Source organism: Hoplias malabaricus, chromosome 6 (genome assembly GCF_029633855.1).
Source record: "Hoplias malabaricus isolate fHopMal1 chromosome 6, fHopMal1.hap1, whole genome shotgun sequence".
Classification (NCBI taxonomy): Eukaryota; Metazoa; Chordata; class Actinopteri; order Characiformes; family Erythrinidae; genus Hoplias; species Hoplias malabaricus.
Genome location: NC_089805.1, coordinates 52,958,311 through 52,982,000, shown reverse-complemented (window position 1 = coordinate 52,982,000; position 23,690 = coordinate 52,958,311). Strand labels below are relative to the sequence as shown.

The 23,690-nt window shown below is 47.7% G+C and overlaps 1 protein-coding gene across 1 annotated transcript in view; it reads left to right on the top strand.

Moving 5' to 3' along the window:
- fbxl20 (F-box and leucine-rich repeat protein 20) overlaps nucleotides 1-23,690 on the top strand; it is a 36,568-nt gene that overhangs the window by 5,794 nt on the left and 7,084 nt on the right. Inside the window, exons 2-14 of the mRNA XM_066674423.1 lie at nucleotides 5,997-6,058; nucleotides 6,798-6,852; nucleotides 7,397-7,471; nucleotides 7,626-7,720; nucleotides 8,332-8,400; nucleotides 13,125-13,220; nucleotides 18,265-18,391; nucleotides 18,512-18,586; nucleotides 21,203-21,333; nucleotides 21,633-21,693; nucleotides 21,820-21,864; nucleotides 22,307-22,363; nucleotides 22,701-22,913. Of these exons, the coding sequence (XP_066530520.1) occupies nucleotides 5,997-6,058; nucleotides 6,798-6,852; nucleotides 7,397-7,471; nucleotides 7,626-7,720; nucleotides 8,332-8,400; nucleotides 13,125-13,220; nucleotides 18,265-18,391; nucleotides 18,512-18,586; nucleotides 21,203-21,333; nucleotides 21,633-21,693; nucleotides 21,820-21,864; nucleotides 22,307-22,363; nucleotides 22,701-22,913 (1,161 nt within the window). The remainder of the gene's footprint in view (nucleotides 1-5,996; nucleotides 6,059-6,797; nucleotides 6,853-7,396; nucleotides 7,472-7,625; nucleotides 7,721-8,331; nucleotides 8,401-13,124; nucleotides 13,221-18,264; nucleotides 18,392-18,511; nucleotides 18,587-21,202; nucleotides 21,334-21,632; nucleotides 21,694-21,819; nucleotides 21,865-22,306; nucleotides 22,364-22,700; nucleotides 22,914-23,690) is intronic.

Sequence of the window (23,690 nt, the reverse complement as noted above, 5' to 3'; positions counted from 1 at the left end):
CAGTGTGACGGTGTGTTGTCAGTGTGACGGTGTGTTGTCAGGGTGACAGTATGTTTTCAGTGTGACATGTGTTATCAGTGTGTCAGTGTGATGGTGTGTTTTCAGTGTGTCTGTATATTGTCAGTGTGACGGTGTGTTGTCAGTGTGTCAATGTGACGGTGTGTTGTCAGTGTGTCTGTGTGTTGTCAGTGTGTCAATGTGACGGTATATTTCCAGTATGTCTGTATATTGTCAGTGTGACGGTGTGTTGTCAGTGTGACGATGTGTCTTCAGTGTGTCAAGATGATGGTGTGATGTCAGTGTGACTGTGTTTTTTCAGTGTGAAGGTGTGTTTTCTTTGTCTCTGTGTATTTTAGTGTGTTAGTGTGAGGGTGTGTTTTCATTGTGGCGGTGTGTTCTCAGTGTGACAGTGTGTTTTCAGTGGTGACGGTGTGTTCTCAGTGTGACTGAGTTTTCAGTGTGTCGGTGTGTTGTCAATGTGATGGTGTATTTTCAGTGTGTCAGTCTGACAGTGTATTGTCAGTATGACGGTGTGTTTTCAGTGTGTCAATGTAATAGTGTGTTTTCAGTCTGACAGTGTGTTTTCAGTGTGTCAGTGTGACTGTGTTCTCAGTGTGTCAGTGTGACTGTGTGTTTTCAGTGTGTCAGTGTGTTGTCAGTGTGATTGTGTGTTTTTTGTGTGTCGGTGTATTTTCAGTGTGTTAGTGTGACGGTGTGTTTTCAGTGTGATGGTGTGTTTTCATTTTGGCAGTGTGTTCTCAGTGTGACAGTGTGTTTTCAGTGGTGACGCTGTGTTTCCAGTGTCTCAGTGTGACTGTGTTTTCAGTGTGTCGGTGTGTTTTCAGTGTGTCAGTCTGACAGTGTATTGTCGGTGTGTTTTCAGTGTGTCTGTGTGTTGTCAGGGTGACAGTGTGTTTTCAGTGTGTCAGTGTGATGGTGTGTTTTCAGTGTGTCAATGTGACGGTGTGTTGTCAGTGTGATGGTGTGTTTTCATTTTGGCAGTGTGTTCTCAGTGTGACAGTGTGTTTTCAGTGGTGACGCTGTGTTTCCAGTGTCTCAGTGTGACTGTGTTTTCAGTGTGTCGGTGTGTTTTCAGTGTGTCAGTCTGACAGTGTATTGTCGGTGTGTTTTATGTGTGTCTGTGTGTTGTCAGGGTGACAGTGTGTTTTCAGTGTGTCAGTGTGATGGTGTGTTTTCAGTGTGTCAATGTGACGGTGTGTTGTCAGTCTGATGGTGTGTTGTCAGTGTGACGGTGTGTTGTCAGGGTGACAGTATGTTTTCAGTGTGACATGTGTTATCAGTGTGTCAGTGTGATGGTGTGTTTTCAGTGTGTCTGTATATTGTCAGTGTGACTGTGTGTTTTCAGTGTGTCAGTGTGTTGTCAGTGTGATGGTGTGTTTTTTGTGTGTCGGTGTATTTTCAGTGTGTTAGTGTGACGGTGTGTTTTCAGTGTGATGGTGTGTTTTCATTTTGGCAGTGTGTTCTCAGTGTGACAGTGTGTTTTCAGTGGTGACGCTGTGTTTCCAGTGTCTCAGTGTGACTGTGTTTTCAGTGTGTCGGTGTGTTTTCAGTGTGTCGGTGTGTTTTCAGTGTGTCAGTCTGACAGTGTATTGTCGGTGTGTTTTCAGTGTGTCTGTGTGTTGTCAGGGTGACAGTGTGTTTTCAGTGTGTCAGTGTGATGGTGTGTTTTCAGTGTGTCAATGTGACGGTGTGTTGTCAGTCTGATGGTGTGTTGTCAGTGTGACGGTGTGTTGTCAGGGTGACAGTATGTTTTCAGTGTGACATGTGTTATCAGTGTGTCAGTGTGATGGTGTGTTTCAGTGTGTCTGTATATTGTCAGTGTGACGGTGTGTTGTCAGTGTGTCAATGTGATGGTGTGTTGTAAGTGTGTCTGTGTGTTGTCAGTGTGTCAATGTGACAGTATATTTCCAGTATGTCTGTATATTGTCAGTGTGACGGTGTGTTGTCAGTGTGACGATGTGTTTTCAGTGTGTCAATGTGATAGTGTGTTTTCAGTCTGACAGTGAGTTTTCAGTGTGTCAGTGTGACTGTGTGTTCTCAGTGTGTCAGTGTGACTGTGTGTTTTCAGTGTGTCAGTGTGTTGTCAGTGTGATGGTGTGTTTTTTGTGTGTTGGTGTATTTTCAGTGTGTTAGTGTGACAGTGTGTTTTCAGTGTGATGGTGTGTTTTCATTGTGGCAGTGTGTTCTCAGTGTGACAGTGTGTTTTCAGTGGTGACGCTGTGTTTCCAGTGTCTCAGTGTGACTGTGATTTCAGTGTGTCGGTGTGTTTTCAGTGTGTCAGTCTGACAGTGTATTGTCAGTAAGACGGTGTGTTTTCAGTGTGTCAATGTGATAGTGTGTTTTCAGTGTGACAGTGTGTTTTCAGTGTGACTGTGTGTTCTCAGTGTGACGGTGTGTTTTCAGTGTGTCAATGTGATAGTGTGTTTTCAGTGTGACTGTGTGTTCTCAGTGTGTCAGTGTGACAGTGTGTTGTCAGTGTGATGGTGTGTTTTCAGTGTGTCTGTGTGACGGTGTGTTTTCAGCATCTTTTCAGCATGTCATTGTGATGGTGTGTTTTCAGTGTGTCAGTGTGACGGTGTGTTTTCAGCCTCTTTTCAGTTTGTCGGTGTGATGGAGTGTTTTCAGTGTGTCATTGTGGCAGTGTGTTTTCAGTCTGTCAATGTGATGGTGTGTTTTCAGTGTGACAGTGTGTTGTCAGTGTGACTGTGTCTTTTCAGTGTGACAGTGTGTTTTCAGTGTGACGGTGTGTTTTCAGCATCTTTTCAGTGTGTAATTGTGACAGTGTGTTTTCAGTGTGTCATTGTGGCGGTGTGTTTTCAGTGTGTCATTGTGGCGGTGTGTTTTCAGTGTGTCATTGTGGCGGTGTGTTTTCAGTGTGTCATTGTGGCGGTGTGTTTTCAGTGTGTCATTGTGGCGGTGTGTTTTCAGTGTGTCAATGTGATGGTGTGTTTTCAGTGTGTCAATGTGATGGTGTGTTTTCAGTGTGTCAGTGTGACGTTGTGTTTTCAGTGTGACGTTGTGTTGTCAGTGTGACGGTGTGTTTTCAGCATCTTTTCAGTGGGTCATTGTGACGGTGTGTTTTCAGTGTGTCAGTGTGACATTGTGTTTTCAGTGTGACAGTGTGTTGTCAGTGTGACGGTGTGTTTTCAGCATCTTTTCAGTGTGTCATTGTGATGGTGTGTTGTCAGTGTGACGGTGTGTTTTCAGCATATTTCAGGTGTCATTGTGATGGTGTGTTTTCAGTGTGTCATTGTGATGGTGTGTTTTCAGTGTGTCAGTGTGACGGTGTGTTTTCAGCATCTTTTCATTGTGTCAGTGTGATGGTGTGTTTTCAGTGTGTCAGTGTGATGGTATGTTTTCAGTGTGTCAGTGTGACAGTGTGTTGTCAGTGTGATGGTGTGTTGTCAGTGTGACAGTGTGACGATGTGTTTTCTGTGTGTCATTGTGACGGTTTGTTTTCAGCATCTTTTCAATGTGTCAGTGTGATGGTGTGTTTTCAGTGTGTCAGTGTGACTGTGTGTTGTCAGTGTGACTGTGTGTTTTTAGTGTGTCAGTGTGATGGTGTGTTTTCAGTGTGTCAGTGTGATGGTGTGTTTTCAGTGTGATGGTGTGTTTTCAGTGTGTCAGTGTGACGGTGTGTTTTCAGCATCTTTTCAGTTTGTCATTGTGACGGTGTGTTTTCAGTGTGTCAGTGTGATGGTGTGTTTTCAGCATCTTTTCAGTGTGTCAGTGTGATGGTTTGTTTTCAGTGTGTCAGTGTGATGGTGTGTTTTCAGTGTGTCAGTGTGATGGTGTGTTTTCAGTGTGTCAGTGTGATGGTATGTTTTCAGTGTGACAGTGTGACGGTGTGTTTTCTGTGTGGCGGTGTGTTGTCAGTGTGTCATTGTGACGGTGTGTTTTCAGCATCTTTTCAGTTTGTCATTGTGACGGTGTGTTTTCAGTGTGACGTGTGTCATTGTGGCGGAGTGTTTTCAGTGTGTCAGTGTGATGGTGTGTTGTCAGTGTGACGGTGTGTTTTCAGCATATTTCAGGTGTCATTGTGACGGTGTGTTTTCAGTGTGTCATTGTGATGGTGTGTTTTCAGTGTGTCAGTGTGACGGTGTGTTTTCAGCATCTTTTCATTGTGTCAGTGTGATGGTGTGTTTTCAGTGTGTCAGTGTGATGGTATGTTTTCAGTGTGTCAGTGTGACAGTGTGTTGTCAGTGTGATGGTGTGTTGTCAGTGTGACAGTGTGACGATGTGTTTTCTGTGTGACGGTGTGTTTTCAGTGTGTCATTGTGACGGTTTGTTTTCAGCATCTTTTCAATGTGTCAGTGTGATGGTGTGTTTTCAGTGTGTCAGTGTGACGGTGTGTTTTCAGTGTGTCATTGTGATGGTGTTTTTTCAGTGTGTCAGTGTGACGATGTGTTTTCAGCATCTTTTCAGTTTGTCATTGTGATGGTGTGTTTTCAGTGTGACGGTGTGTTTTCAGCATCTTTTCAGTTTGTCAGTGTGATGGTGTGTTTTCAGTGTGTCATTGTGGCGGTGTGTTTTCAGTGTTTCAGTGTGATGGTGTGTTGTCAGTGTGACAGTGTGTTTTCAGCATATTTCAGGTGTCATTGTGACGGTGTGTTTTCAGTGTGTCATTGTGGCGGTGTGTTTTCAGTGTGTCATTGTGATGGTGTGTTTTCAGTGTGTCAATGTGACAGTGTGTTGTCAGTGTGACGCTGTGTTTTCAGCATCTTTTCAGTGTGTCAGTGTGATGGTGTGTTTTCAGTGTGTCAGTGTGACAGTGTGTTGTCAGTGTGACAGTGTGACGGTGTGTTGTCAGTGTGAGGGTGTGTTTTCTGTGTGTTTTCAGTGTGACAGTGTGTTGTCAGTGTTTCAATGTGACGGTGTATTTTCAGTGTGTTAATGTGATGGTGTATTTCTTTCAGTGTGATGTTGTATTTCTTTCAGTGTGATGTTGTGTTTTCAGTGTGTTTGTGTGACGTTGTATTTTCAGTGTGACAGTGTGTTGTCTGTGTGTCCATGTGTTTTTAGTGTGTCAATGTAGCAGTGTGATTTCAGTGTGTCAGTGTGACGGTCTGTTTTCAGTGTGTCAGCATGACTGTCTGTTTTCAGTGTTACAGTGTGTTGTCTGTGTGTCCATGCTTTTTCAGTGTGTCAATGTGAGGGTTTGTTTTCAGTGTGGCGGTGTGTTCTCAGTGTGTCAGTGTGACTATGTGTTGTCAGTGTGACGGTGTGTTTTCAGTGGTGACAGTGTATTTCCAGTGTCTCAGTGTGATGGTGTGTTGTCAGTGTGATGGTGTGTTTTCAATGTGTCTGTGTATTTTGGGTGTGTTAGTGTAATAGTGAGTTTTCAGTGTGACGTGTGTTGTCAGTTTGATGGTGTGTTTTCAGTGTGACGTGTGTTGTCAGTGTGAAGTTTGTTTTTAGTGTGACGTGTGTTGTCAGTGTGATGGTGTGTTGTCAGTGTGACGGTGTGTTTTCAGTGGTGACAGTGTGTTTCCAGTGTCTCAGTGTGACTGTGTGTTGTCAGTGTGACGGTGTGTTGTCAATGTTTCAATGTGACGGTGTATTTTCAGTGTGTTGCTGTGATGGTGTATTTTTTTCAGTGTGATGTTGTGTTTTCAGTGTGACAGTGTGTTGTCTGTGTGTCCATGTATTTTCAGTGTGTCAGCGTGATGGTGTGTTCTAAGTGTGACAGTGTGTTTTTATTGTGTTGGTCTGACAGTTCGTCTGGTGGAACTGTTTTCTCTGGAGCGATGGAGTTCCCCTGGTCTGTGTGTGTGTGTGTGTGTGTGTGTGTGTAGGAGAGTGGATTGTTCCCACAGTTATAGGAACAAAGTTTCTGATTAACCCCTTCACGTTAGAGGAAGGCACCCACTCTGATCTCTTTCTAATTTGAATTTCTCTCTGTCAATGTCTCTCTCTTTCTCTCTCTCTCTCTCTCTCTCTGTCTCTCTCTTATCTCTCTCTGCTTTTCTCTGCAGATGTTCTCCAACAGTGATGAGGCTGTGATCAATAAGAAGTTGCCAAAGGAGCTGTTGTTACGGTGAGAATCAGATCTTCAGCTGTTGTCTGTTGTGCCTCATCTCTCTATATTTTTTTCACTCTGATCCAACAAATCACAATTTGAAATTCTGTTTGGAACTCATGGACACTGCTCCTCCGCTAAAGATTAAAGGGACATGGGCTTGTTATAAACACACACTTCAGAAGCCAACGTCTGTGGTGGTGTGTGTGGGGGGACAGTGATGTTGTATGCGGTGGAGGTGTGTTAGTGCACAATGCGTGGGGGGCTGTCACATCTGTGAAGGCACCGTTAATGCTGAAGGATATATACAGGGTTTGGAATGACACACTGCCTTCCAGACAATGTCTTTTTCAGGGAAGGCCTTGTTTATTTCAGCGAGATGAGGCCAGTCCACATTCTGAACATTTCATTTTCAGAACCACAGCGACTGGTCTCCTCAGTTCCCAAACACACACAGTGCTGTTAAAGAGGAGCTGAGGATCACGATGGGAACACCACTATGTCACTGCTATTCTGGTAATGGTGTTTGTAGTGGATCACAATTAATGCCACTGTCTGAGAAACAGTACCAGGGATTCATTTGTGTGACCTAGGGTACTGAGAAGGAATCTTCATAAGACGCATCCTACAATCTCCACTGGCTCCGCCCTGGGCTCATTAATTATTAACGTAGGTGTAGGTTTAACTCTGGGAGTCTCTGAAGCACCCAGGTCCTGACAGCACTAAACAAATAAACATGATGTGTTCTTTTTTGTAGAATATTCTCCTTTCTGGATGTGGTAACACTCTGCCGCTGCGCACAGGTCTCTCGGGTAAGAGTGTGTATGTGTGTGTGTGTGAGAGAGAGAGAGAGAGAGTGTTTGTGAGTGTTAATGTGTGTTTTCATACTCTGTGTGTGTGTCTGTGAGAGAGTGTGTGTGTGTGTGAGTGAGAGTGTGTAAGAGTGTGTTTTCAGTCTGAGTGTGTGTGTGTGTGAGAGAGAGAGTGTTGTGAGAGTGAGTGAGAGTATATGAGAGTGTGTTTTAATACTAAGTGTGTGTGTGTGTGTGAGAGAGAGAGAGAGAGAGAGAGAGAGTGTTTGTGAGTATGTGTTTGTGAGAGTGGGTGTGTGTGAGTGAGAGTGTTTTCATACTGAGTGTGAATGTGAGAGAGAGAGTGTTTGTGTGAGAGCGAGTGTGTGTAAGAGAGAGAGTGAGTGTGTGTGTGTGAAAGATAGTGTGCGTGTCTGTGTGTGAGAGAGTTAGTGTGAGAGCGAGAGTTAGTGTGAGTGTGTGAGTATGTGTGTGAGAGAGTGTGTTTTCATACTGAGTGTCTCTCTCTCTCTCTCTCTCTCTCTCTCTCTCTCTCTCTCTCTAGGCCTGGAACGTGTTGGCGCTGGATGGCAGTAACTGGCAGAGGATTGATCTGTTTGATTTTCAGAGGGACATTGAGGTCAGTGACAGGAACCTGTTTGTGACGGTGGGACCTGTGTGTTCCCTGTGTTCTTTAACACGGTGGAAAATGAACACACAGTCTCCAGTGGACGAGTGTGTGTTTAGAACACTATCACACACTATCTATGTGTGTGTGTGTGTGTGTGCTGCAGGGTCGTGTTGTGGAGAATATCTCAAAGCGTTGTGGAGGTTTTCTGAGGAAGCTGAGTCTGAGAGGATGTCAAGGTGTAGGGGACAGTGCACTCAGGTGAGAATAACCCTGTCTGCCTTTCTGCCCCCTGCCTGCCTCCCCGCCCTCCTGCCTGAGTCCCTGCCCTGCCTGCCTCCCAGTCCCCTGCATGCCTGCCTTCTCACCCCCCTGCCTGCCTCCCTGCCCCCTGCCTGCCTCCTCTCCCTGCCTGCCTCCCAGCCCCCTGCCTGAGTCCCCGAATTCCTGCCTTCACACCCCCTGCCTGCCTGCCTCCCTCCCCACCCTGCCCGCCCTGCCCGCCTCCCTTCCCGCCCCCCTGCCTGAGTCCTCGCCCTGCCTGCCTCCAAGCCCCATGCCTCCACCAACCCACCCCCCCCCCCACGGCCTGCCTCCCTGCCCCCTGCCTGAATCCCCACCCTGCCTGACTCCCTACCCCCTGCCTGACTCCCCACCCCCTGCCTGAGTCCCCACCCGCCTGCCTCCCAGCCCCCTGCTTGTAAGTATGTTTGCATGTATGTATGTATGTGTGTGTGTGTGTGTGTGTGTGTACACATATGCGTATTTGTGTGTGTATACGTGTGTGTGTGTGTGTGTGTGTGTGTTGTATAAAGCCGCTGTCTGTGGGTCAGTGACCTTTCACAGTGTCTCTATGATCTCCTCTGTTGCAGAACCTTTGCCCAGAACTGCAGGAACATCGAGCTGCTGAGTCTGAACGGCTGCACTAAGATCACTGACAGGTCAGTCTCCCCCAGACACACACACACACACACACACACACACGTTCTGATTTTCAGGACCTGCTCCACCTGAAAAAAACGCTGGACATTGTCCACCCCCAAAAATTTTCAGCTAGGAGGACTTTTGGGGAGTGTCCTTTGGGGCGGTGCCTTTTGGGGAGTGTCCTGTGGGGCGGTGTCTTTTGGGGAGTGTCTACTGGAGGGGGGGGGGGTAGTCTTGTGGGGCAGTGTCTTTTGGGGAGTGTCATGTGTGGCCGTGTTTTGTGAAGTGGAGTCCTTTGGAGCAGTGTCTTTTGGTGAGTGTCTTGTGGGGCGGTCTCTTATGTGGTGGTGTCCTGTGGGGCACTGTCTCATGGGGCTGTGTCCCGTGTGGCTGTGTTTTGTGGAGCTGTGTCCTTTGGAGAGTGTCTTGTGGGGCAGTATCTTTTGGGGCTGTGTCCTGTGGGGCCAGTGTCCTGTCTCACACTGCAACCCTGCCTGTCTCACACCGTGACCCTGCCTGCCTGTCTCACACCACGACCCTACCTGCCTGTCTCACACCTCGACCCTGCCTCCCACCACCTCGACCCTGCCTGCCTGCCTGCCTGCCTGCCTACCACCGCCTCGACCCTGCGTCCCACCACCTCAACCCTGCCTGTCTCACACCGTGCCTGCCTCCCACCACCTCGACCCTGCCTGCGTCCCACCGCCTCGACCCTGCGTCCCACCACCTCAACCCTGCCTGTCTCACACCGTGCCTGCCTCCCACCACGACCCTGGCTGTCTCCCACCGCGACCCTGCCTTGTCCCCTGCAGGACAAGGTCGTCTGTGTACAGTAGGAATTTAACTTCTGTGTCATAGTGTGATGCAGCTACAGCACTAACTCATCTGTTCCAGCTACAGCACTAACTCATCAGTGTAGATGCTAAAGGGTCAAGGGACTCAGACCCTGCCTCCCACCACACAGATCCTGCCTCCCACCAAACCGATCCTGCCTCCCACCAAACCGATCCTGCCTCCCACCAAACCGATCCTGCCTCCCACCACACCGATCATACCCACCACAACCCTGCCTGTCTCACACAGACCCTGCCTCCCACCACGACCCTGCCTGTCTCACACCGTGCCCCTGCCTAGCTCCCACCACCTCGACCCTGACTGCCTCCCACCACCTCGAGCCTGCCTCCCACCGACCCAGCCTGTCTCACACCGCGCCCCTGCCTGGCTCCCACCACCTCGACCCTGCCTGCCACCGACCCTGCCTGTGTCACCCACCGCGACCCTGCCTGCCTGCCTCCCACCGCGACCCTGCCTGCCTCCCACCGCGACCCTACCTGCCTCCCACCATAGGCTTGGATACATAATTTAAGCATTAAAGACTTAATGGCTCCCTTCTGAATGATAAGGATTTAAATTCTTAAACTCAAGGATTGAGTTTAAGAATTATTTAGACGCAAAAAAACCCCTGAAACATCTCCTATCATGTTGTGGGATTGTGCAAAGGCTTATTTAAGAGGCTGTATTATTTCTTATACAACAGCAAGAAAAGACAAAATGTGGCCAAACAGCAAGAATTAGATGAAAGAAAAAGTGAGCTGGAATATAATCATAAACAGGGTAGATCACCTAACATTTTGAAGGATCTAAGTATATCCCACAGAGGACTCCAGGACTTGCAGTCAGAAAAGATTGAGGGAAACCTACGTTTTGCCAAACAACAGTATTACGAAAATGGAAATGGAGCAAGTAGACTTTTAGCCCGCAAAAACAGCAGTCCTTAAATGTAGTTCAAAAGCTAAAATGAGGTGATAAAGTTATTGTAAAACCAAGTGAAATAGCCGAAAGTTTTGCAGAGTTTTATAAAAATCTTATACCAAGATACTGATACCTGCCCTGATGAGGTTAGTATAGCAAATTATTTACAAAATATAAATGTTCCTCAATCATCTGATACAGTAGCTAAAGAATTGAATGAGCCAATTAAAGAAGAGGAAATAAAACAAGTTATTTTATCCCTTAAGGATAATGAGTGTCCTGGTCCAGATGGTTTCATAAATGAATTCTATAAATGTTTTGGAGATATTCTCACTCCACTTTTATTAGATGCATATCACTATGCTCTAGAAACCAAAACAATGGCGCCACCGTGGTCTGATGCAACAGTAGTGGTATTGCATAAAGAAGGTCAGAACCCTACCGATTGTGTCCCTACCGATTGTACCCACTGTCTATGCTTAATGGAGACGTATTCTAACAGCTATTCTTGCTAGACGATTAAATTACATAATAACCCAAATTATACATCCAGATCAAACAGGATTTATTGCTGGGAGGCACTATGGAAATAACATAGGCTGCAAATTGAATATTATATAATTTCTTTAGATGCCCAAAAGGCATTTGATCGCGTATCTTGGAAATATCTAATTCAGACATTAAAGAGGTTTAAATTTGGCCCCAATTTTGTAGATCGGATACATACACTTTACTCATCCCCACAGGCGGCTGTCAGAGTCAATGGCTTTAGATCAGCAAGGTTTAACTTAGAACGCAGGTATAGGCAAGGATGCCCTCTATCACCCCTTTTATTTGCAATTAGTATTGAACCACTGGCCCAACTTATCAGGGATGATAATGGCATTAGCAGGATTTTGATTGGCATAGAAGAACATAAAATCTCACTATACGCAGATGATGTTTTATTATATTTGACAGAGCCTGCATCATCGATACCACGCTTAAAGACAGGCTATAAAATAAACGTTGATAATACAGAGGCAATGGATGTTAATGGTAATGTTCCACTGAGGGTAAAACAACAGAGTGGTTTTGCGTGGTCTAATGAGCCCATTAAATACTTGGGTATCAATATTCCTTCTTTGTTACAATATTTATTTCACGTTAACTAGAGTAAAATACTGGATATAATTAAATAAAAGGTCTAGAGCAGTGGGCAGCATTAAATCTCTCCATTTTTGGCCGCATAGAAACTATTCGTATGAACGTTCTCCTAAGCTTGCTGTATTTATTCCAAATGTTACCAATAGGAATTCCAAAATCTACATTCGTTGAATCGGATAAAATATTCTCAAAATGTATATGGCAGAATAAGTGGCCTTGGATAAATTATAATCCAATCCAAAGAAGGGGGACTTAATCTTCCTGTTCTAAAATACTATTTTTGAGCAGCACAATTAAGAACATTAATCTCATGGATCCGAAATGACACACACATACAGGATGGCTGAACATTGAACAAAAAAAGTGTACTGTGCCGTTAAAGGTATTACCATTTTTAGATATTTCCATAAGGGCTTTGTCTTTCTGGACTAGAACCACACTTAACATTTCGAGCAAAGTTAGAGTTACATTAAAGATGAAAAACGTATGGGACATATTAAATCACTCCTTATATGTTATAAAATTCACTCCTTATATGTTACTTAAAGGTTTTGCAAAATGGACTGATCAGGGACTTTATTCATCAGTTAATTCACACAAACAACCTTATGACGTTTGAACAGTTACGCAGACGTTTTCAACTCCAAAAATATGATCTCTTCAGATATTTACACACGTTCTTTTCGGACCTACACACAAGGAATGGGAAAGAGTGCTAAACCCCACCCAATTCCAAAAAGCAGAAAGGAAATTGATAATGAAATTATACATGGTATTTTTCATCAATGAATCAACATAAACGTGTTCAGACAAAACAAAGATAGGAGGCAGAGACGGCCAAAACCATTTCTGATGAAATGTGGGAAGAGGCCTTGATGGAGACTCATCAAACTACAAATTCAAATACGTGGCGAGAATTTAAGAGGAAAATTCTTAGTAGATATTTCAGGACACCGGATGTAGTTGCTAATATGCACCAAGCTTGTGTTGGAGAAATTGTGGCACAGCAACACCTTTCCCCACCACATCTTCTGGACATGCCCTAAACTGCAGATCTTTTGGGACGAAGTGTACAGGGCTATAAACCAGATCGATCAGGAAGTTATACCAAAGGATATCACAGGTGCAGTGCTCGGGATCGTTCCAGTAGGTGTACGAGGAAGGGCCAAATCGTATATATTTTAAACATCCTTTTTGCAGCAGTTTTGAAATGTATTACTATTAAGTGAATACAATTAGAACCACCATCCTACAAAGGGTCCAAAACGTAGGTGAACTGTTCCAAATGGAAAAGATAACATACTCATTAAGACTCCAAAAGCATATTCTCAGGCTACGCTGGGAACATGCAAAAGCCTTATTTATGTAATGGCCCTATTAGTGAATTTGAGCACTTCTCTCCCTTCCTCCATGTTGTTGTAATGTTGGGTACCACAGCATTGCCATTTAAACTGTTTATACTGTGATGCAGGGATATAGTTTATATCCCTTTAGATTATATAGAATCTGTTGTAAAATACAATGCTAAGTTGTTTACATTATTGAGTGTCTGTGCAATGTTCTCAAGTTTATTAACTACCCTTTGTTGTATAGATCTGAGATTTGCTGAGAGTTATTGATAAAAATGTAATAGAATTTAAGTTCTTAAAAAAAACTGTCTCTTTACTGGAGTTCCGTGAAGCTGCTTTGTGACATCATCAGTTGTAACAAATACATTTGATTTGATTTGATTCAGAAAAAAGCCAATTTGATTTCTACTCAGGACTGTGTTTGTTAAGGAAGGCCAGTATAAAATACTCTCTCTCTCTCTCTCTCCTCCTCCTCCTCCCCCATCTGTGTGCAGTACCTGTAACAGTTTGAGTAAATTTTGTCCGAAGCTGAAGCACCTGGACCTGGCCTCCTGCACCTCCATCACCAACCTGTCCCTCAAAGCGCTCAGGTGAGTGTCCACCGCGGCATGACACATTTTCCCCTCGTCCTGAACCCCAGAGTCCAATCCCAGGGCCGGTCTGGACCTGGGTCTGGTTCTGTGTCTCTGTCTTGGTCTTGGTCTGGGACTGTGTCTGTGCTTGTGCCTGGTTCTGAACTCTAACTCACTCACTCACTCACTCACACTCTCTCTCTCTCTCTCTCACTCTCTCTCATTCTCTCTCTCTCTCTCTCTCTCTCTCTCTCACTCTCTCTCATTCTCTCTCTCTCTCTCTCTTTCTCTGCATGCTGGGAGTGGGCGGAGCGTTTGTGAGCGTGTGAGAGCGGTGGTGTGTGTGGCGTTGAGCTTGTGCTCCTTTTTTCCTTATTCATAATTGCTTTTAACCCTGGTGTTGGGATTTTCTGAGTGTTCACACTTGTTTTCTTAACACTAGTGTTATTGATAATCCGCCGCGTGCGATGTGGGGCGAGTAATGGCCTCTCGCTTCGTGGCGTCTCTCTCCCGCGCGAACGGGTCCAGGTGCGTTCCACTGGCCCAGGCCTCGGTGGAGAACATGCTGCTCACGGCAAGTTTTGGAGACTTTTGTGCCGGTGTCTCCTTTGTTCACGCCAGCGTCGAGGGTCATCATCTCTAATGTCCCGGCCTTCGTTTCAAACGAGTCACTCAAACAGGAACTGAGCTGCTTTGGGAAGTTTGCGAGTGAAATGAAGATGATTCCTCTGGGCTGTAAGAACGAGGCACTGAAACACGTCATGTCTTTCAGGAGGCAGGTGTTTATGTTCTTGAACAGCCCAGACAAATCACTCGACGCCATGTTCCGTGTGATTCACGATAATGACTCGTACACCGTGTACGCGACCACGGACAAACTGAAATGTTTTCAGTGCGGGAGCAGTAGGCATAAGCGGTTCGACTGCCCTTTAAACGAACAGAGGGCTGCGCAGGAGGACCAGGCCTCTACTGCAGCTGAGACGAGTGTGGTTCTGGAGAAGGGTGCGGTGAGTGACGCTCCTGTGGATGCTGGAGAGGGCTCGTCAGGGACTCTAGCTCCGGAGGCAGGTCGTGGACAGGAGGTGAGTGAGCGGTTGGAGGGCAGTGTTGAAGGTAGTGGGGATGGTCAGGTTCAGGCTGAGCAGCCCACAGCTGGGCAGGAGGGTGAAGGGCCTACCTCCCTTATAAGTGGGGTAGGTAGCGGAGCGGGTAGTGAGGTGGTGGCTGGTGCTCAGGAGGTAGAGGTAGTTGGTGATGGGGTGGATGTTGTTGTTAAGACCAGTGAAGAGGTGAGTTTGGAACCTGACGGTGGTACAGATTTGTGGGTTCAGATCAGTGATCACTTGGGGAGTGGAGCTGGTTCTCAGGAGAACGTGGGGGTGGGAGGTGCTGTAGTCACAGGGGGTGAGTTTATTGATCAGGTGAATATGGAGATTGTTTGTGGTGTGGATATAGGCACTGAGTCTGGTGTTCAGGTGGGTGGTGGTGTAGGAGCTCAGGTGAGCGGAGGTGTGGGAGCTCAGGTGAGCGGAGGTGTGGGAGCTCAGGTGAGCGGAGGTGTGGGAGCTCAGGTGAGCGGAGGTGTGGGAGCTCAGGTGCGCGGAGGTGTGGGAGCTCAGGTGCGCGGAGGTGTGGGAGCTCAGGTGCGCGGAGGTGTGGGAGCTCAGGTGCGCGGAGGTGTGGGAGCTCAGGTGCGCGGAGGTGTGGGAGCTCAGGTGCGTGAATGTGTGGGAGCTCAGGTGTGCAAATGTGTGGGAGCTCAGGTGCGCAAATGTGTGGGAGCTCAGGTGCGCGAATGTGTGGGAGCTCAGGTGCGCGAATGTGTGGGAGCTCAGGTGCGCGAATGTGTGGGAGCTCAGGTGCGCGAATGTGTAGGAGCTCAGGTGCGCGAATGTGTAGGAGCTCAGGTGCGCGAATGTGTAGGAGCTCAGGTGCGCGAATGTGTAGGAGCTCAGGTGCGTGAATGTGTAGGAGCTCAGGTGAGCGGTGACTCTGAAGAGGCTGGACCGAGTACTGCGGGTTGCAGTTTTCAGGTGCTGGTACCAGAAGATATCAGTGAATCTCAGTCTGGTTCAGCCTTGTCTCAGGAGGAGGCTATGGAGGAAGACAGGATGTCTGAAGTGTCTGAATTTGGAGGGAGTCAGTCTGGAAGTGAAACGTTATACTCTGTGGAGCAGATAAACTCGTTCTTAGATGCTACTAAGGGCAGACCTGTTGAGGTCAAGGATTTTTTCCCTGACCTGGACAGGTTTGTGTGTTCAGTTTTAATGGTACAAAAGACTACTGGTTACGACATTCTCTCAAAACAAAAGCGTTTCCGTTTAAAAAAAAACTTGTTACTGCGATCAGGAAAGTAAAAAGTGCTAAGTCTGGTGTGTGTCGTACCGTTCGTAAAAATGTCTGAACACGGAACACGTAGGAAGAGGGTCTCTCTTAATCTTTCTGCTTGTTTCCTGCTCTACTACTGTTTCTCTCTCTTTTCTATCATCATGGGTTTTCTAAGGGTGGGCTCTTTAAACGTTAATGGTTTTAGAGACAAAGATAAACTGGCCCTTTTTTATGAATTTTTTTCTCTTAAGAAATTAAATGTATGTTTTTTACAAGAAACACATAGTGATGCCGCCTCAGCCTCTGAGAGGGGTCTGTGGTGGAAAGGGGAATGTTTTCTTAGCCGCGGTTCGAATGTTAGCGCAGGGGTTGCGATTCTTTTCTCTCAGTCCACTAGAGTGAATGTTCTATCTGTAGATGAAGTTGTAGCTGGACGACTTCTCATGCTTAAAGCCAGACTCGGTGATCATGTTTTTATTTTCATTAATGTTTATGCCCCAAACAGAGGAGCAGAAACAGGTGAGCTGTTTGTGAGGCTGGAGCAGTTGATGCTGAGGTGCTCCCAAGTAGCTGTCAGCGTGCCATTTTATCCCTCATCCCAAAAAAGGGAGACCTCTGCCTTTTAAAAAAAAAATGGAGACCTGTGTCACTGCTATGTTCGGACTACAAGATACTCTCCCGCTGTATAGCAAAGAGACTCAAAGGTGTTTTAAGTACGATTGTTCAGCAAACAGGACCAGTCCTACTGTGTGCCTCGACGCTGCATCTATGACAATCTGTTTTTAATTAGAGACTTATATGACTATGCAAAAATGTTTCATTTAGAGTTTGGCTTTTTATCGTTGGACCAAGAAAAAGCATTTGATCATGTAGATCACGATTATCTTTTTACAGTTTTACATGCTTTCGGTTTTTGGGGATGTTTTTATGTCTTGGGTGAAACTGCTGTACTCAGGGGCCTCGTGTCTGATTAAGGCGGGAGGGGGTCTGAGTATTCCTGTGCCTGTCAGTAGGGGGATACGGCAGGGCTGTCCTTTTGTCTGGGCAGGTCTACGCATTTGCAGTGGAACCCCTTCTGATTTTAATTAGGAAAAGACTCTCAGGTTTAAATATTATGAACGTTTTATATAAAATCTCTGCCTACGCAGACGATATCACGGTTATAGTTAAAATGATCAGGATGTTATATCCCTACAAGACACACTAAATGTTTACAGTAAGGCCACCTCTGCCAAACTTCGGTGTTCGGTGAAGAAGTGGGTTCGGTGGAGCAGGCACGGCATCAAGTTTTTAGGAGTTTGGCTGGGCACTGAAGCAGCAATGGCAATGAACCGGGAAGGTGTTGTGGAGAAAGTTCTTGCCAGGTTGTCTTCATGGTCCTGGATGCTCCCCCAGTTATCGTACAGGGGTCGAGTGTTGGTTGTGAACAACCTCATTGCGTCAGCTGTGTGGCACAGGTTCACTGTTCTCAACCGACCCAGACAACTGATCAACGACATCCAGAAAATACTTGTGAACTTCTTCTGGTCTGGACAACACTGGTTCAGAGCAGCAGTCCTGTCTCTGTCTGTGTAGGAGGGGGGACAGGGACTTATCGACATCCGGTCCAGAATCGCAACCTTGCGATTGCAGGCTGTGCAGCGGTTGCTGTACGGAGGAGAGTGGGGCTGGAAGGTCGTGGCCTGTGCTCTTTTGCGGCGCGCTGGCGGTCTGGGGCTGGACCGGCACCTGTTGTCCCTTCTGCTGGAAGGGGTGGATTTGACGGGGCTGACTCCATTTTACACAGCAGTGCTGGAGGCATGGCGCCTGTTCTCTTTTTCAAGGGACAATTCCACAGAGCCTTCAGCGTGGATCTTCGAGAAGCCACTGTTCCACAACGCCTCTTTTCCATCGTTACAGCTGGTCTCAGGAGCTTTGAGGACTGCCCTGCTGGAAAGTGGACTTGTTAAGGTTCGTGACCTGCGGAGGGGTGGAGACTGGGTGCCTGCGGAGCAGTTGGCTGAGATGGTCGGTCTGAGGTCGGTGCGGTTAGCTCAGCAGCTGCTGGACCGGCTGAGGGCTGACCTCTCTGCTGCTGCCTGTGAGTACCTGGACGCCACCCCTGTGGAACAACATCTGAGTCAGCAGGTCACGTTCCCTGAGCTGATGATGGACATGGACCGGGAGGAATGGCAAGAGGGGCAGGGGACACTCCTGTCTTTAGACACCCCTGCTCTTGGGATTTTCAGTGTTCTACACAAGCGGACCCTGTACCAGGCCTGTGTCAAAACAATCCATCTCCGCAGCCTGAGGGACGTGAAGGAGTCTGGGTGGGCCGAGGTTGTAGCTGGCGGTCCCTGTACAAACGACCCATCGAGAAGAGGGTGGGCGACCTCCAGTGGAGGATTGTGCATGGGATTATAGCCACAAACAGACACATGGCACGGATTGATCCCGCACTTGGGGACGGCTGTCCTTTCTGTGGTGAGACCGAGACCTTGTCCCACTTGTTCTTGCTGTGTGCCCGGCTACACCCCATCCTGGGTGTGATTAAAGAGTGGGGCATGAAATTTAGTTAGTTGTGCCTTTTAAACTTGGTTACTGGTTTTATTTGTAAATATTTTGAATTAAAGGTGTGTTGAAAGTGAAAATCTCTCTCTTTCGCTGTTCTCTCGCTCTCTCTCTCACTCTCTCATTGTTCTCTCTCTCTCTCTCTCTCTCACTCTCTCATTGTTCTCTCTCTTTCTCTCTATAGTGAAGGGTGTCCACTCCTGGAGCAGTTGAATATCTCCTGGTGTGATCAGGTGACCAAAGACGGTGTCCAGGCACTGGTTCGCTGCTGCCCCGGACTCAAGAGTCTTTTCCTCAAGGGCTGCACACAGGTAACCCCCCCCCCCCACACACACACACACACAGGCACAGGAGGTCCCTCTCAGAGTGTGTGTGAGGAAGGGGATCCTCACTGCAGTCTGTGACTCTTGTCTGTGTCTCTTTTCCCGCAGCTGGAGGACGAGGCCTTGAAGCACATTGGGGCTCACTGTCCAGAACTGGTCACTCTCAACCTGCAGACGTGTTCAGTAAGACTCTCTCACACACACACACACACACACACACTGTGAAGACTCAGGTGGGAAGGGCTAATATTACAGTTTTATAAAGTGATAGTGCGCCCCCTGGCCACAGCTGACTCTCTCTGGTTGAAATTTGAGAAACTGAAGTGGGCGGGGCCAGTGGGGGGTGGTAGACGGGGACAGAGAAACAGCCACACAGCAAGGACACCACACTGAAGGAGGGTTGTCACTACTCGATTTGAGCAGTGCATGCGGAGACCTGCGCTTATCGCTTATAGCAGCAAAGAAGAGGGGTATCTTCGAGAGCAGGACACTTTGTGTGTGTTAAACATGAGTTAGCCTTTCCTCACTGTCCTTTACACTTTTAAACCACAGGAGAACCTGCAAAGTGTGTTTATTTACAGCTGACGATATCCTTGTTGAGGTAGTCTTCTGTTTAAACAAAACATGATGAATAATGATGTGGGACACACAAGGCGTTCACCTGAAGAGGGCAGTATCTCCTTACATTCATTCATTCATTCATTCATTCATTATCTGTAACCCTTATTCAGTTCAGGGTCGCGGTGGGTCCAGAGCCTACCTGGAATCATTGGACACAAGGCGGGAATACACCCTGGAGGGGGCGCCAGTCCTTCACAGGGCAACACACACACATTCACTCACACACTCACACCTACGGACACTTTTGAGTTGCCAAACCACCTACCAACGTGTGTTTTTGGGCTATGGGAGGAAACCGGAGCACCTGGAGGAAACCCACACAGACACAGGGAGAGCATACCACACTCCTCACAGTCACCCGGAGGAAACCCACGCGCAGACAGAGAGAACACACCACACTCCTCACAGACAGTCACCCGGAGGAAACCCACGCAGACACAGGGAGAACACACCACACTCCTCACAGACAGTCACCCGGAGGAAACCCATGCAGACACAGGGAGAACACACCACACTCCTCACAGACAGTCACCCGGCGGAAACCCACGCAGACACAGGGAGAATACACCACACTCCTCACAGACAGTCACCCGGAGGAAACACACGCACACAGGGAGAACACACCACACTCCTCGCAGACAGTCACCCAGAGGAAACCCATGCAGACACGGGGAGAACACACCAACTCTTCACAGACAGTCACCCGGAGGAAACCCACGCAGACACGGGGAGAACACACCAACCCTTCACAGACAGTCACCCGGAGGAAACCCACGCAGACACAGGGAGAACACACCACACTCTTCACAGACAGTCACCCGGCGGAAACCCACGCAGACACAGGGAGAATACACCACACTCCTCACAGACAGTCACCCAGAGGAAACACACGCACACAGGGAGAACACACCACACTCCTCACAGACAATCACCCGGAGGAAACCCATGCAGACACAGGGAGAACACACCACACTCCTCACAGACAGTCACCCGGAGGAAACCCATGCAGACACAGGGAGAACACACCACACTCCTCACAGACGGTCACCCGGAGGAAACCCACACAGACACAGAGAGAACACACCAACTCCTCACAGACAGTCACCCGAAGGAAGCCCACGCAGACACAGGGAGAACACACCAACTCCTCACAGATGGTCACCCGGAGGAAACCCACACAGACATGGGGAGAACACACCAACTCCTCACAGACAGTCACCCGGAGGAAACCCACGCAGACACAGGGAGAACACAACACTCTCCTCACAGACGGTCACCCGGAGGAAACCCATGCAGACACAGGGAGAACACACCACACTCCTCACAGACAGTCACCCGGAGGAAACCCACGCAGACACAGAGAGAACACACCACACTCCTCACAGACGGTCACCCGGAGGAAACTCACGCAGACACGGGGAGAACACACCAACTCCTCACAGACAGTCACCCGGAGGAAACCCATGCAGACACAGGGAGAAAACACCACACTCCTCACAGACAGTCACCCGGAGCAGGAAACGAACCCACAACCTCCAGGTCCCTGGAGCCGTGTGACTGTGACACTACCTGCTGCACCACTGTGCCGCCCTGTCTCTTTACAGTTAAACTCCAAGAGGAAATCAGTAAAATATCGGAGCTATCAGTAAAGTGTACAGAAGCATGGTGTTCTGCGAATGCTGCGTCCAAATCAGGCAGCGGCACAAATCCGGTAGCGACAAGTGTAGTGCATGATTTCAAACACTACCTCCTGTAGGTTTTCACCAAATATCGCAGTGGATTATGGGTAATCTGATATCTGTTAGTATACATAGGTTGTACACTACTCTTTGCAATGCATTGTGGGATTGTTTGAGTCCACTATGTTTTCTGACACTACAAAATGGCGGAACCCTATATAGTGAATAGGGCACAGTTTTGGACACAGATTGAGAGTGGGAGAGACGGGTGGACAATGTCCTCAGGGGTCAGAGGGCTCAGGGTGCTCAGGGGTCACAACTCACAGACCAGTACAGAGCTGTGTCAGCCATGGTTTCAGCAGGGTACAGCCTGAGGGGGCGCTGCAGATACAGAGCTGACCACTGTCCACAGTTCATCTCCTCACAGTTACACTTTAATTTGTGTGTTTGTGTTTGTGTTTGTGTGTGTGTGTGTGTGTGTGTGTGTGTGTGTGAGCAGCAGATCACAGATGAAGGTTTGATAACGATTTGTCGTGGCTGCCATCGGCTGCAGTCTCTGTGTGTGTCCGGCTGCGCAAATATAACAGACGCCATCCTCAATGCCCTGGGTCAGAACTGCCCTCGCCTCAGGTACACACACTCATACACTACATACACACACTCATACACACTATATATGCACACAAACAAATACACACAAACACACACAGGCTGGTGTTGGGGATTAGCTTTGGATCGCATACACACTACACACACATACACATACATACACACACACACACACACTATGCAAGCATACACAATACACTAACATAACATATACACTCATTATGCACACACACACACACACACTGTCTCAGTTTGGTTGGTGGAGATTATTTTGTTGATGAGTTCATCTTTGTGTGTTTTCTGTGTCTGACTTTGTACAGAATATTAGAAGTGGCTCGGTGTTCACAGCTCACTGATGTGGGTTTCACCACACTAGCACGGGTGAGTACACACACACACACACACACACACACACACACACAGTCTTGAAATAAAAGCATTGGGAAAGTTAACCCAGCAGCGAAGCTTCTTTAATATTCTGCTTTTCTTTCCTGCTTCTATGGACAGAATTGTCACGAGCTGGAGAAGATGGACCTGGAAGAGTGTGTTCAGGTTTGTGTTGGGCTTTAACTGGTATCAGAAATCCAGGTTTCATTTCAGAGTCAGAGTCAGTGCTGGAGCAAGCCTCTGTATCTTTGTGTGTGTGTGTGTGTGTGTGTGTGTGTGTGTAGATACTGCATCATCTGAACACAGCAGCTGTCCTTCACACTGTGTGTAAATCTCATGATGAATGACCAATAGAAACGCTCTAGAATGACTCTGAATTAATCTTTTTACATTGACTTCCACTGAAAGCTCAGAAGGTTTTCCTGCTCCTGTAGAGTTACTGTGATGGAGAGACGTTTTTGGACAGAGACGATGTCATTTTTAACTGCATGTGCCTCACTCTTCTGCACTATACGAGAGATCACTGATCGATGAGTCACCTGATAAGTGTGTGAGGTGTTACTGGAGGCGACGATGTGAATGAGTGTGTCTCTGTGTTTTGCTCCAGATTACCGACGCCACTCTAATACAGCTGTCCATACACTGCCCTCGGCTCCAGGTCCTGGTAAGGACACTATTACATGTTCTCCTGAGACTGTCCCCAACCACAGTCCATCTCTGTCTCACTGTTTTTACTCTTTGTCTGCTTCTGTCACCAGCCCATAAGTGTGTCTCTGTGTCACTTGTGTCACCATGAGTGTGTCCTGGTGGACTTAGGGAGTTAGTGTGTGTCTTTAGCGCAGTCCGAGTGTGTCTTAGTGGACTTAGGGAGTTAGTGTGTGTCTTTAGCGCAGTTCGAGTGTGTCCTAGTGGACGTATGGAGTTAGTGTGTATCTTTAGAGCAGCCTTTAGTGTTTGTCTGGTTTAACTGTGTGTGTGTGTGGGTGTGTGTATGAATCCAGAGTCTGTCCCACTGCGAGCTGATCACAGATGATGGGATCCGTCACCTGGGCAGTGGTCCGTGTGCTCACGATCGTCTGGAGGTCATCGAACTGGACAACTGCCCTTTAATCACCGACGCCTCCCTGGAACACCTCAAAACCTGCCACAGCCTCGACCGCATCGAGCTCTACGACTGCCAACAGATCACCCGCGCTGGCATTAAACGCCTGAGAGTGAGCGCACACACACACTCACACTCTCTCACACACACACACACACACACTGCCAACAGATCACCCGCGCTGGCATTAAACGCCTGAGAGTGAGCTCACACACACACACACACACACACACACTGCCAACAGATCACCCGCGCTGGCATTAAACGCCTGAGAGTGAGCGCACACACACACTCACACTCTCTCACACACACACACACACACACACACACACACACACACTGCCAACAGATCACCCGCGCTGGCATTAAACGCCTGAGAGTGAGCGCACACACACACTCACACTCTCTCTCACACACACACACACACACACACACACACTGCCAACAGATCACCCGCGCTGGCATTAAAGGCCTGTGAGTGAGCGCACACACACACTCACACTCTCTCTCTTACACACACACACACACTGCCAACAGATCACCCGCGCTGGCATTAAACGCCTGAGAGTGAGAGCAAACACACACTCATAATCTCTCTCACACACACTCACACACATACACTGCCAACAGATCACCCGCGCTGGCATTAAACGCCTGAGAGTGAGAGCAAACACACACTCATAATCTCTCTCTCACACACTCACACACATACACTGCCAACAGATCACCCGCGCTGGCATTAAACGCCTGAGAGTGAGCGTGCACACACACTCACACACACACACACACACACACAGACACACACACACACTGCCAACAGATCACCCGCACTGGCATTAAATGCCTGAGAGTGAGTGCGCACACACACACTGCCAACAGATCACCCGCA